Source organism: Salmo salar, chromosome 19, assembly GCF_965601325.2.
Source record: "Salmo salar chromosome 19, fSalSal1, whole genome shotgun sequence".
Taxonomy (NCBI): Eukaryota; Metazoa; Chordata; class Actinopteri; order Salmoniformes; family Salmonidae; genus Salmo; species Salmo salar.
In genome coordinates this window covers 42,819,166-42,833,457 of record NC_138309.1, presented here as the reverse complement: position 1 = coordinate 42,833,457, position 14,292 = coordinate 42,819,166, and the positions used below count along the sequence as shown (strand labels likewise).

The following is a 14,292-nucleotide window of genomic DNA, read 5'->3' as shown; positions in this document are numbered from 1 at the left end:
AGTCAAAATGAGGCTCAGTAGTGTGTGTGGCCTCCACGTGCCTGTATGACCTCCCTACAACACCTGGGCATGCTCCTGATGAGGTGGCAGATGGTCTCCTGAGGGATCTCCTCCCAGACCTGGACTAAAGCATCCGCCAACTCCTGGACAGTCTGTGGTGCAACGTGGCGCTGGTGGATGGAGCGAGACATGATGTCCCTGAGGATCTCATCTCGGTACCTAATCGCAGTCAGGCTACCACTGGCGAGCACATGGAGGGCTGTGCGGCCCCCCAAAGAAATGACACCCCACACCATGACTGACCCACCGCCAAACCGGTCATGCTGGAGGATGTTGCAGGCAGCAGAACGTTCTCCACGGCGTCTCCAGACTCTGTCACGTCTGTCACGTGCTCAGTGTGAACCTGCTTTCATCTGTGAAGAGCACAGGGCTCCAGTGGCGAATTTGCCAATCTTAGTGTTCTCTGGCAAATGCCAAACGTCCTGCACGGTGTTGGGCTGTAAGCACAACCCCCACCTGTGGACGTCGGGCCCTCATACCACCCTCATGGAGTCTGTTTCTGACCGTTTGAGCAGACACATGCACATTTGTGGCCTGCTGGAGGTCATTTTGCAGGGCTCTGGCAGTGCTTCTCCTGCTCCTCCTTGCACAAAGGCGGAGGTAGCGGTCCTTCTGCTGGGTTGTTGCCCTCCTCCACATCTCCTGATGTACTGGCCTGTCTCCTGGTAGCGCCTCCATGCTCTGGACACTACGCTGACAGACACAGCAAACCTTCTTGCCACAGCTCGCATTGATGTGCCATCCTGGATGAGCTGCACTACCTGAGCCACTTGTGTGGGTTGTAGACTCCGTCTCATGCTACCACTAGAGTGAAAGCACCGCCAGCATTCAAAAGTGACCAAAACATCAGCCAGGAAGCATAGGAACTGAGAAGTGGTCTGTGGTCCCCACCTGCAGAACCAATCCTTTATTGGGGGTGTCTTGCTAATTGCCTATAATTTCCACCTGTTGTCTATTCCATTTGCACAACAGCATGTGAAATTTATTGTCAATCAGTGTTGCTTCCTAAGTGGACAGTTTGATTTCACAGAAGTGTGATTGACTTGGAGTTACATTGTGTTGTTTAAGTGTTCCCTTTATTTTTTTGAGCAGTGTATATATATTAGGCTGAGGAACACAGCAACTGGAGGGAAAAAACACCCGGTCACATGGCAAAGGAGGAGGCAGCGAGGAGCGTAGAAGGACCATGCCTCTCTAAAACACAGACCCAGAGGCAATGAAAGTCTTGGTTCATGACGCATGTCTGCATTCATGCAACTATGAAAACAGCATTAGAAATTAGAGTGCACTCATCTGAAATAGGGCAGAGGAAAACATGACACACTGTAGAAATGTGTGACTTTTAAAATGAAAATGTTCTGATGCTGTGACAAAGTAGCAACACATTAAACTGAAACGTCCCCTCTACACCCATTAGTTAAATGATGAAACTGAAACGTCCCCTCTACACCCATTAGTTAAATGATGAAAGTGAAACGTCCCCTCTACACCCATTAGTTAAATGATGAAAGTGAAACGTCCCCTCTACACCCATTAGTTAAATGATGAAAGTGAAACGTCCCTCTCTACACCCATTAGTTAAATGATGAAAGTGAAACGTCCCCTCTACACCCATTAGTTAAATGATGAAAGTGAAACGTCCCCTAGAAACCCATTAGTTAAATGATGAAAGTGAAACGTCCCCTAGAAACCCATTAGTTAAATGATGAAAGTGAAACGTCCCGTAGAAACCCATTAGTTAAATGATGAAAGTGAAACGTCCCCTAGAAACCCATTAGTTAAATGATGAAAGTGAAACGTCCCGTAGAAACCCATTAGTTAAATGATGAAAGTGAAACGTCCCGTAGAAACCCATTAGTTAAATGATGAAAGTGAAACGTCCCGTAGAAACCCATTAGTTAAATGATGAAAGTGAAACATCCCCTAGAAACCCATTAGTTAAATGATGAAAGTGAAACATCCCATTATTTACATGATGAAACTGAAACGTCCCCTATACACCCATTATTTACCTGCAGTTACATGATGAATGATTTCCACCTAAACACACACAACATAGGAATGCATTAAAATCACTAGCAAATGCAGCTGGAGCTGAAAAGCAGAGCAGGCTAGCAGGAACATCTAAACCCTTTGGCCAAAAGGACTGTGTGGAACTATAGGCTTGAAGACTTCTGCAAAGCAAAAACCTTGTATATCTGGGTACCAGGGAAAAAAAGCCCCGGCGAGCAGCAATATTCTCCCATTCCTTTATCTGATTGTGATGTGTTAGCTCAGCAAAATGTATGTTTAGGATGTGCAGATCACCCTCATTTTCTTCCTTGAAGTCAAACACACATCACTGTCTTGGGTTCACTCTCTTTAATCAAATACAAAAACCGCAAACAAGACCTTTGAATAGAAAACTAATATTTATAGCTAGTTAAAGTCGATAAAATGCTCTAATGTTTTAAAAGGAAATAGCTGTTATATATCAGCATCATTCTGTGTGCTGTGTGCTGGGCGCCTGGATCAGTGGCTCGGTGATATCAAAGGCCTCGATTAACTCCTATAGAGAGAGAGGGAGAGAGGGAGAGAGGGAGAGAGGGAGAGAGGGAGACAGAACAGAAGAAAACAACATCATCCAACTCCTTCAGAAGAAAACAGTTGATCATCTTGTGATACAGCATCATCAACAACAACAAACAACTCCTTTACAAACTCTAGCTAATTTTCCCCCTAACTTCGGACACCCCCTAACTTCGGACACCCTCTAGCGGTTGGAGGATTAAATTACCGAGCTCAACATTTAAATAGGTTGGAAGATAGCGGTACATTTTGCAACTAAAGATACCCTTCAAGCTAGCTGACCACCGATCATTGCAGTTCATGTAAGTTAAATTAGGTTTTGAGAGTTTTCAAAAAAAAAAATATATATATATATATATGTGTATATGTATATGTATGTATATATATATATATGTATATATATATATATATGTATATATATATATATATATATATATATATATGTATATATATATATATATATGTATATATATATATATATATATGTATATATATATATATATATATATATATATATATATATATATATATACATATATATATATATATATATATATATATATATATATATATATATATATATATACATACATACATATGTATACATATATATACATACATATGTATACATATATATACATACATATACACATATACACACCGTGTCCTACAAAATGTGTGCGTGTGATATATATATATATATATATATATATATATATATATATATATACACATTTTGTGGGACACGATGTATATCGTAAAATTAGATTACGCGACAGATCCCACATCATTTAATATCCAACTTTTTACCTAAATTATTCATACTCAATTTGTATGTTAGTATTAAACTTATCTACTTTCTCAAAACATAAGATTAATCTGTAAAACAAATAAATGGGAGACATTATTTGGTTACAACACTGAAGAATATTTTGGTGAAGAACCATTTTTCAGGGTACTACAGGATGGCACACCGGGCTACGCAATGAAAAGTTGACAGGCAAGTCCTTTTGTCTTTACAGGAAGGCTAGACAACTAGTTAGTAAACACTTCGGATACGAGGTTGGTGTCTTTTTTTGAACAAAAATGTCAAGATATATTCATTTAATTAACAAAATAGTAAGGAGGCCAATAACTATGGACCGTATGCCAATAATACGGGATGCAATTTTTTGGGGGCTAAACCGCTTATCAAAAAGCTGATCGTAGTAGTAAGTCCACTGAAATGTCAAACATGCTAATTGTTTTTACGACACCAATAATCACAAAACATTGACGTCTTGATCACAAGATAACACTGTTGAAGGTAATATATTTCTTAACCGCTGTTGAATACGCTGATAATACGAGGTGCTACTCTACTGTTATCTACTAAATTATGTACAGAGAAAGAGTTCCAAGAAACTATGCTAAAATCAATGTGTTTGTGTTCTGTCCCAGTGTGTGTGTGTGTTCTGTCCCAGTGTGTGTGTGTGTGTGTATGTGTTCTGTCCCAGTGTGTGTGTGTGTTCTGTCCCAGCGTGTGTGTGTGTGTGTGTGTTCTGTCCCAGTGTGTGTGTGTTCTGTCCCAGTGTGTGTGTGTGTGTGTGTTCTGTCCCAGTGTGTGTGTGTGTGTGTGTTCTGTCCCAGTGTGTGTGTGTGTTCTGTCCCAGTGTGTGTGTGTGTTCTGTCCCAGTGTGTGTGTGTGTGTGTGTTCTGTCCCAGTGTGTGTGTGTGTGTGTGTTCTGTCCCAGTGTGTGTGTGTGTGTGTGTTCTGTCCCAGTGTGTGTGTGTGTTCTGTCCCAGTGTGTGTGTGTGTTCTGTCCCAGTGTGTGTGTGTGTGTGTTCTGTCCCAGTGTGTGTGTGTGTGTGTGTTCTGTCCCAGTGTGTGTGTGTGTGTGTTCTGTCCCAGTGTGTGTGTGTGTGTGTTCTGTCCCAGTGTGTGTGTGTGTGTTCTGTCCCAGTGTGTGTGTGTGTGTTCTGTCCCAGTGTGTGTGTGTGTGTTCTGTCCCAGTGTGTGTGTGTGTGTTCTGTCCCAGTGTGTGTGTGTGTGTGTTCTGTCCCAGTGTGTGTGTGTGTGTGTGTGTTCTGTCCCAGTGTGTGTGTGTGTGTGTGTGTTCTGTCCCAGTGTGTGTGTGTGTGTGTTCTGTCCCAGTGTGTGTGTGTGTGTGTTCTGTCCCAGTGTGTGTGTGTGTGTGTTCTGTCCCAGTGTGTGTGTGTGTGTGTGTTCTGTCCCAGTGTGTGTGTGTGTGTGTTCTGTCCCAGTGTGTGTGTGTGTGTGTTCTGTCCCAGTGTGTGTGTGTGTGTGTTCTGTCCCAGTGTGTGTGTGTGTGTGTGTTCTGTCCCAGTGTGTGTGTGTGTGTGTTCTGTCCCAGTGTGTGTGTGTGTGTGTTCTGTCCCAGTGTGTGTGTGTGTGTGTTCTGTCCCAGTGTGTGTGTGTGTGTGTTCTGTCCCAGTGTGTGTGTGTGTGTGTTCTGTCCCAGTGTGTGTGTGTGTGTGTTCTGTCCCAGTGTGTGTGTGTGTGTGTTCTGTCCCAGTGTGTGTGTGTGTGTTCTGTCCCAGTGTGTGTGTGTGTTCTGTCCCAGTGTGTGTGTGTGTGTGTGTTCTGTCCCAGTGTGTGTGTGTGTGTGTGTTCTGTCCCAGTGTGTGTGTGTGTGTGTGTTCTGTCCCAGTGTGTGTGTGTGTGTGTGTTCTGTCCCAGTGTGTGTGTGTGTGTGTTCTGTCCCAGTGTGTGTGTGTGTGTGTTCTGTCCCAGTGTGTGTGTGTGTGTGTTCTGTCCCAGTGTGTGTGTGTGTGTGTTCTGTCCCAGTGTGTGTGTGTGTGTGTGTTCTGTCCCAGTGTGTGTGTGTGTGTGTTCTGTCCCAGTGTGTGTGTGTGTGTGTGTTCTGTCCCAGTGTGTGTGTGTGTTCTGTCCCAGTGTGTGTGTGTGTTCTGTCCCAGTGTGTGTGTGTGTGTGTGTTCTGTCCCAGTGTGTGTGTTCTGTCCCAGTGTGTGTGTGTGTGTGTTCTGTCCCAGTGTGTGTGTTCTGTCCCAGTGTGTGTGTTCTGTCCCAGTGTGTGTGTGTGTTCTGTCCCAGTGTGTGCGTGCGTGCGCATGTGTTCTGTCCCAGTGTGTGTGTGTTCTGTCCCAGTGTGTGTGTGCGTGTGCGCGCATGTGTTCTGTCCCAGTGTATGCATGTATGTATGTATGTATGTATGTATGTATGTATGTATGTATGCATGTATCCCTGTCCCAGTGTATGTATGTATGTATGTATGTATGTATGTATGTATGTATGTATGTATGTATGTATGTATGTATGTATGTATGTATGTATGTATGTATCCCTGTCCCAGTGTGTATGGGTGTGTGTGTTACCTTCCAGCTCTTGGGGCTGATAGAGATGACACACTGCTGCCTGTTAGACGCTCCTCCAGCCTCCACCTCTCCTTCCTCCACAGGGGCTGTCAGAGATAAAGACACATTAATGATGGCTTATGACAATGAACACTATCGTGAAAAATGATTACCCCAAACAGCTCAACAAGAAAAGTCATTTTGTCACAATATGAGGTTCTCTCTTACCTATACAAGGAAGTTTGTGATTATCCAGGTACATTTTCGCCAAACCATCCTGAGAAACACAAACACCGCCATCACCAACCATCCACATGACATATCAATAGGAGAAGTGTTGGAGACAGCAGTGCCTTGAAGCGGCTTCCTGCTATCTAATAATAATAATATCTAGCAGACACTTCCTACCCGGGGACTAGTCCAAGCACACTTCCTACCCGGGGACTAGTCCAAGCACACTTCCTACCCGGGGACTAGTCCAAGCACACTTCCTACCCGGGGACTAGTCCAAGCACACTTCCTACCAGGGGACTAGTCCAAGCACACTTCCTACCAGGGGACTAGTCCAAGCACACTTCCTACCCGGGGACTAGTCCAAGCACACTTCCTACCAGGGGACTAGTCCAAACAGTGAAGATCTACATTTCAGTATGATAATGTGATCCCTGACCAGAATAACCCCACTCCTCGCCCTGACCAGAATAGCCCCACTCCTCGCCCTGACCAGAATAGCCCCACTCCTCGCCCTGACCAGAATAGCCCCACTCCTCGCCCTGACCAGAATAACCCCACTCCTCGCCCTGACCAGAATAACCCCACTCCTCGCCCTGACCAGAATAACCCCACTCCTCGCCCTGACCAGAATAACCCCACTCCTCGCCCTGACCAGAATAGCCCCACTCCTCGCCCTGACCAGAATAACCCCACTCCTCGCCCTGACCAGAATAACCCCACTCCTCGCCCTGACCAGAATAACCCCACTCCTCGCCCTGACCAGAATAGCCCCACTCCTCGCCCTGACCAGAATAGCCCCACTCCTCGCCCTGACCAGAATAGCCCCACTCCTCGCCCTGACCAGAATAACCCCACTCCTCGCCCTGACCAGAATAACCCCACTCCTCGCCCTGACCAGAATAACCCCACTCCTCGCCCTGACCAGAATAACCCCACTCCTCGCCCTGACCAGAATAACCCCACTCCTCGCCCTGACCAGAATAACCCCACTCCTCGCCCTGACCAGAATAACCCCACTCCTCGCCCTGACCAGAATAACCCCACTCCTCGCCCTGACCAGAATAACCCCACTCCTCGCCCTGACCAGAATAACCCCACTCCTCGCCCTGACCAGAATAGCCCCACTCCTCGCCCTGACCAGAATAACCCCACTCCTCGCCCTGACCAGAATAACCCCACTCCTCGCCCTGACCAGAATAACCCCACTCCTCGCCCTGACCAGAATAACCCCACTCCTCGCCCTGACCAGAATAACCCCACTCCTCACCCTGACCAGAATAACCCCACTCCTCGCCCTGACCAGAATAACCCCACTCCTCGCCCTGACCAGAATAACCCCACTCCTCGCCCTGACCAGAATAACCCCACTCCTCGCCCTGACCAGACCTGAATGTAATGCCTGCAGGATAAACCACTCACCCTGACCAGGAAGGAGGTGTGGAAGATGTTTTCCACAGAGCGGGAGAAGGAGGTGGGGTCTATGACAAACTCATAGTAGGAGATGGGAGATGTGGCTGGAGATACAGGGGGAGAAAGGTACATCACAAATAGCTCTTTAACCCAACTTAAATCAAATCATTTCTACAATAATTAAAATGTCTACAACAGAGTTTTATAAAACATTTTGTTACACCTTATAGGGCGTTCACTCACTGCTCTAGAATGTAGTGAAATACAGGTCATTTTAAGAGGGTACTAGTAAATTAATGTCTAAACGTTGCTTTCTTTAGCCTATGCCATTATGAATGACATACAATTAATCATTAGATTGTTCGCTACGATATTAATATGCTTGTACTTAACAGTGCTGATGAAATAAGAACGTAGGGCTGATCCCATTTAGACGACTGATCGATTGTTTGGTCGATAGGCTGTTGGTCGACCAAGATTCATTTAGTCGAGCAATGGTAAATATATTTCAAATATATGGCACACGAGGCACCAGTCTGATTCACGCCTGTCTCAGTGGACTGATCCATTGCGGAGGCCTGTCTCAGTGGACTGATCCATTGCGGAGGCCTGTCTCAGTGGACTGATCCATTGCGGAGGCCTGTCTCAGTGGACTGATCCATTGCGGAGGCCTGTCTCAGTGGACTGATCCATTGCGGAGGCCTGTCTCAGTGGACTGATCCATTGCGGAGGCCTGTCTCAGTGGACTGATCCATTGCGGAGGCCACGGGGATGACACAACAGTAGCACCAGTAGTACATTTACCATAATTTATAAATCGATGTTTGTTTGGTTACGGTAATTTCTGTTAATGCATTCAATATATTATTATTACAGTCTTACCGTTGTCATTGTAGGAGTGGACAGATGAAAGTGCAAGTGCTGGTTAAGTGTTATTTATTTATTTAAATTTGGGGGCCATTGATCTACTATTGTTATTCATTTGCATCACTGTCCAATAGACACCTTAATTTTGAAGGCACACCGCAAATTTCACCACCATGCACAATCCCCATTGTGGCCAGCCTTTAAATTTGGGGGGGGGGGGGGGGTGAGGAGGATTGTTTAAGAACTCGGAAAGGTTCAACACCAGGCGGGCTGCTGCGTTCTGGATCAGTTGCAGGGGTTTGATGGCACAAGCGGGGAGCCCAGCCAACAGAGAGTTGCACCAGTCCAGACGGGACATTACAAGTGCCTGGATTAGGAACCTGTAGGTTATTTCTACATAGTTAACAAATGGTAATAGAAGTTACTTTTTTAGGTCTTTATCATGTAGATGAGAGTTTTTACTAACCACAAAATATACATTTTGAGATATGAAGACTTTATTATAAATCAAATGAAACGGTTCCACGAAAATGTGCATATAAAAATCCTAACTGGCAGGGAGATCAGTCGAAAATGGTACGATAACTTGGCACTCCAAGGTTGCCGACCTCTGTTGTAGCCTATTAGCGACTTTAGGAGCTAAATGGCAGAATCTGCGTAAAAACCAGCAGCAGCGGGGGGAGGGAACAGGTTTTCTTCTGGTTTGGCTACAGTATAGGCTACATTTAGTTTTGTATTTCTTGGATTTGATTTAGAAAAAGCTCATGTTGTTATCACACACGAACCTGCAGCCACACTAGCTAGCTTGTCAGTTGTCGTTGGAAGTTAGCGCCCGTTCTGCCCACGGAGCAGTGAGATCTATTGAGCAGTGACCAAGACGAGGATTCGTTTTGGATGGAAGCGGTTGTCAATAAAGTGGTGAATCGGGAGATTTAACAGTGTGTGGGCCTTCTTGTTCTATACCAGCAACCACTTTTGACCATAATGAAATGATATCCCCTCTAAATCATTCTAAATTCTCAGAGTAAATCGGCTGTAACTGTCAAACCATACATGCTAGAGACATACAGTTTGGACTTTTGTTTATCTGATGTAATTCTCTATTGAACTAACATATTTTCAGAAATGTTACTAGTCAACAAATCCTTGATTCCTCTCGAAGCCCACTGGAGCAGAGGATGTAAGGTCCCTCCCCCTAGTCTGTCTTGTTTTGTTTCAATTGTAAAGCGACTTTGGGTACTTGTTAAGCTCTATCTAAATATGTTATTATAATAACAATAATAATAATAATAATAATAAGAGTAATGACTTACGGTCGTCAAAGAAGTAGCTCCGCAGGTATCCCAGAATTCTCTCTACCTCCTTCTCTGTAGCTTCCTGGTGAGACTCCTCCATCCTCTTCAACTGGAACAGACAATGACATCAAATATTGATTTATGTATTTAACCAGGTTAGTCTCCTTGACATAAAAATCTATTTTCCAAAGCAGAAACATACAGTTAAAACGAGGGGAACTTCACTCATCGTCAACAGCTGGAGAGAAATATTAAACACATACATCCTGGCTGATCAAACTGATCTCCTCATTTCAAATCCCTATTATATAGTCACTATATAAAACACCAAAAGGCCTTATCACACTACTGGACCGTACACAGCCAAGCCAGACCAAATCAAGGTGTACTGGGATGGCCTGGTGACTCCTCCATGACAGTCAGGTTTGGGTCAGCACAACAGTGTTAAAGCGGAAACCTGAGTGGGCATGATCCTCTTGGCTTCCTTGCCGGGAGCTTTCCTCTGTCTCTCTACCCTTTGGCGAGGTGGAGGTAGCTCAGCCAGGAACGATCCCATCCTGGTAGAGAGACAAACAGAGTTAGAAAGAGAGTTTTAAACATTTTCTCAGTATATATTTAAGTGAGCGGTCACTTAAGCATCCCAAAGAGGTGGAGGATGATGCTTGCGTTCGTCTACATGCAGAATCAGAATCACTGATCTACAAATCAAACTACTTGTTATGTGATCAATAGTAGCACTTCTGGGCCTCGCTGAGTTGATGATCACAATGATTCACTTGTAGTGGAAAGAAAGGGCATTCCTGAAGCAGCACTGAGCTCTGTTAGCTACCCTCTGCTCTCTAAACACACACACTTACATATAGTGGAAAGAGGGGGCAGTCCTGAAGCAGCACTGAGCTCTGTTAGCTACCCTCTGCCAGGCGTCCTGCGGGAGGTAGCCACCGCTCGCTCCACCCTCCACATCTTCATCTTCCTCCTCCAGGCGATTCAGACCCATGAATGACAGCTTGTGGACCAACAGAAACACAAAGGATAAAGGGTCAGCAATCTGGCAACCAGTAGACTTCACCTTCGTCACCTCCCTTTCTCCCCCATCCTCCTCTACCTCCCCCAATCCTCCTCCTCCTCTACCTCCCCCAATCCTCCTCCTCTACCTCCCCCAATCCTCCTCCTCCTCCACCACCACCTCCCCCAATCCTCCTCATCTACCTCCCCACCATCCTCCTCCACCTCCCCCCCATCCTCCTTCCTCCTCACCAGGTGTTCAGCGAAGGCTGCGGGGTCGAAGGCTGATCCCTCTGCGTGTAGCTGGCTGGCCTTCTCCTTCCCCAGGTCTGTAGCCAGCACCAGGAGCTGGGCGTCTAAAGCCGCTTCACGGGCCTGACGGACTGGAAGAGAGGAGACAAAACAGAACGGTGAAGAAGAAGACAGGGAGGAAGAAGAAGAAGAAGACAGGGAGGAGGAAGAAGAAGAAGACAGGGAGGAGGAAGAAGAAGAAGACAGGGAGGAGGAAGAAGAAGAAGACAGGGAGGAGGAAGAAGAAGAAGACAGGGAGGAGGAAGAAGAAGAAGACAGGGAGGAGGAAGAAGAAGAAGACAGGGAGGAGGAAGAAGAAGAAGACAGGGAGGAGGAAGAAGAAGAAGACAGGGAGGAGGAAGAAGAAGAAGACAGGGAGGAGGAAGAAGAAGAAGACAGGGAGGAGGAAGAAGAAGAAGACAGGGAGGAGGAAGAAGAAGAAGACAGGGAGGAGGAAGAAGAAGAAGACAGGGAGGAGGAAGAAGAAGAAGACAGGGAGGAGGAAGAAGAAGAAGACAGGGAGGAGGAAGAAGAAGAAGACAGGGAGGAGGAAGAAGAAGAAGACAGGGAGGAGGAAGAAGAAGAAGACAGGGAGGAGGAAGAAGAAGAAGACAGGGAGGAGGAAGAAGAAGAAGACAGGGAGGAGGAAGAAGAAGAAGACAGGGAGGAGGAAGAAGAAGACAGGGAGGAGGAAGAAGAAGACAGGGAGGAGGAAGAAGACGACAGGGAGGAGGAAGAAGAAGACAGGGAGGAGGAAGAAGAAGACAGGGAGGATATTTGATTAAGGTACTAGAACATCCTTCCTCTGAATAACCACTGATTCAGACATTACTAGATAGGTTAAAGCAGGTCAAAGCAGGTCAAAGCAGGGGTTAGCGCTCACCAATTTGACTATATTAGATCAGTGGTTACTTCGAGGAAGGAAGGCTGATGACAGATCCTATCATACCTTCTGCAAACAGTTTGTTGGCCTCCTCCAACACGTCTGTCAGTTTGTTGTTGGTGGGACTCAACATGTCCTCTCTGTTCTCTGGGAAGAAGAGAGAAGAAATAGATTGGTTAAAAGGTACAATAGGTAGAAATCACTCCCCCATTTCCTGGTTGATAAAATTCTATCACATTCACCTAATAAAAATTATATAATATGGCAAAACAAGTCATGTAAAGAATCATTGTACAATCTAAACCTCTGTGAAATAGAACCAAAATACAGCTAGTGTTTTCAGCTGTTTGAAGCTGCTGTATTAGACTTACGTTCAATGAGAATAACAGATCTAGAACTCACATTTCTATGTGAATTTGGTCAGGTTGCCACAAAGTTACCTACTGAACCTTTAACTTGCCAGGTGTCCAGGCACCTGGGAGGTTTAACACAAACCTGTCACAGGCCGGCAACTGCCTCCAGATTCTCCACACTTCTCCCGAAGTGGACCCTTGTACACGCCCCATCACAGATTTTAAAAATGGTGGTAATTCCCTCCAGCCAATGCTTATACCAATCCAATACTTTTAAATCAATGACAGGGAGAATACACTTTTTGAAATGTGTGGAGAATTGGGAACTAATGGCCCATGGATACCATTTCCAGACAGTCCCCACTACCTTACATTACCTTTACATTACATTTGAGTCATTTAGCAGACCCTCGTATCCACTACTCACGTTGAACAGAGTTGATGAGGTCCCTGTACTTGCTCCTGATCTCTCTCCTCCGTGCTGGATCATTGTCCTCATCCTGCATGTCTGCTGGGCTGCAGCCGGCTTCATCATCATCACCACCACCGACTGCTGCATCCCCCCTCTCTGCAACAGCTCCCCTGGCGCCGCCTCTCCCCCCAGACACACCGTTCTGACGGGGAGTACCGGTACCAGATTCATCCCCTCCTCGGCTGGCTCGCCTCATTTTGGATACTGGTGTTTTGGTATTTTGTGCGGTCGGTTGATTGGTTGGTTGGTAGTCCGCCCTCTATCTTTTTGGGTTTGGGCTTTCGCCCCTCTTTCAAGCTAAGGTGAGGGGACAAAGTGTTGATGATATGGTTAGCTTAGTAGCACCACATGTTATCCGGCAGGGTTGAGGTGAATTTGAATTCAGATGTAAACTGAGATTCTAAATGCAATGAAATGTTTTCCTCGATGATTTTCAAAAAGGACATTTGAAAGTGGAATTGGGAATTCAATTAGCAAACTTGAATTGACTGAATTATAAAATATGATTGAGCCCAACACTGTTATCCAGATGTTTCCGAAATAGCTAGCTAAACATCAGTTGATAGCTAAACATCAGTTATGGTTTCAAATGTTTGTTATTATTCAAATATTATTCAAATACAAAATACTGACCTTACATTTTTGCTGTTGTTTTCCCGTTTTGTTGTTTTCTTTTCGTTTTTATTTATTTGTTGTTGTTGTTGCTACAGATTTGACCTAACTTGACTTCAACGTTACCCGCTAACGTTAACGTAGCTAGCATCCGCCGTCAGATAAAGAAGTTATGGCGATTTCAAATCACCCACTTGCTGGTTTTTTTTGTTGTTGTTGTTGTTGTTGACTAGATGGTATACAACTTGCTGGCTACATAATAATTTATATGTTCGATTTCCGAAAATCAACTTTATAATATATATATAGATACACTCACAGGAGAGGCTTTGTTGAGAGGTTATGTTGCGGTCATGTCTGTGTTTGGCACGAATTGAACGCTTGAAGACGGAAGTTTTGGTCAGAGAGGACGTGCAGAGCAACGTTCAATATCGAAACGTTTCAGAAACGTTGGGTAAACAGCGCGAATGGAAGTTATATCCTAACATAACATATTGGGCATAAGGAAAGTCAATTAATCAATGCTTGACTTGGGATTTGTAAAAAAAAATACAAAAAATAAAACTGCTATATTTTCTCTGGGTCGTCAATTCCCCGCTTAGGTCTCGCTTAGGTCCCACAAAAAGTCTAAATACGGACCTGATTTTCATGACCATAAGAGCCCTCATTTGACAACTTGTAAAAGCGCATTTAGGCTAACGCATTCTCAAACTCGGAACAATCTACTGGCACATATACACCGGAATTCACAGGCTACTGTCAAATAAACGTGAACAACGCGGAATCAAGATATGAATGCACCGCCTCAATTTCTATTCAATGCCACATCCCGCCTTAAATTCCGCTTTGATCAACGTTATTTTTTTTTGTTGCCGCCATGTGTGAATCCGGCCCGGTGATAGGCTACTTTGTTTTATAAAGGAGACT

General features: G+C 45.0%; 1 protein-coding gene across 3 annotated transcripts; it reads right to left on the bottom strand.

Annotated features, from left to right (window-relative positions):
* Nucleotides 1–2,406: 2,406 nt before the first annotated feature.
* nsmce4a (NSE4A component of SMC5/6 complex) lies at nucleotides 2,407–14,282 on the bottom strand. 3 transcript variants are annotated; one of them, XM_014157944.3, is made up of 11 exons: nucleotides 13,685–14,282; nucleotides 12,709–13,050; nucleotides 11,995–12,075; nucleotides 11,007–11,137; nucleotides 10,607–10,755; nucleotides 10,207–10,306; nucleotides 9,768–9,858; nucleotides 7,597–7,691; nucleotides 6,172–6,220; nucleotides 5,965–6,050; nucleotides 2,407–2,608 (listed from the first exon to the last, which is right to left on the bottom strand). In XM_014157944.3, exons 2-11 carry the CDS (start codon nucleotides 12,947–12,949, stop codon nucleotides 2,540–2,542), a joined length of 1,092 nt encoding a protein of 363 aa, XP_014013419.2. In that variant the 5' UTR covers nucleotides 12,950–13,050; nucleotides 13,685–14,282; the 3' UTR covers nucleotides 2,407–2,539. The 3 variants fall into 3 exon arrangements, with proteins under 3 accessions (XP_014013419.2, XP_014013418.2, XP_014013417.2); XM_014157943.3 differs by having other exon boundaries at nucleotides 13,392–14,264; XM_014157942.3 differs by having other exon boundaries at nucleotides 13,387–14,261.
* Between the last annotated feature and the right edge of the window lie 10 nt (nucleotides 14,283–14,292).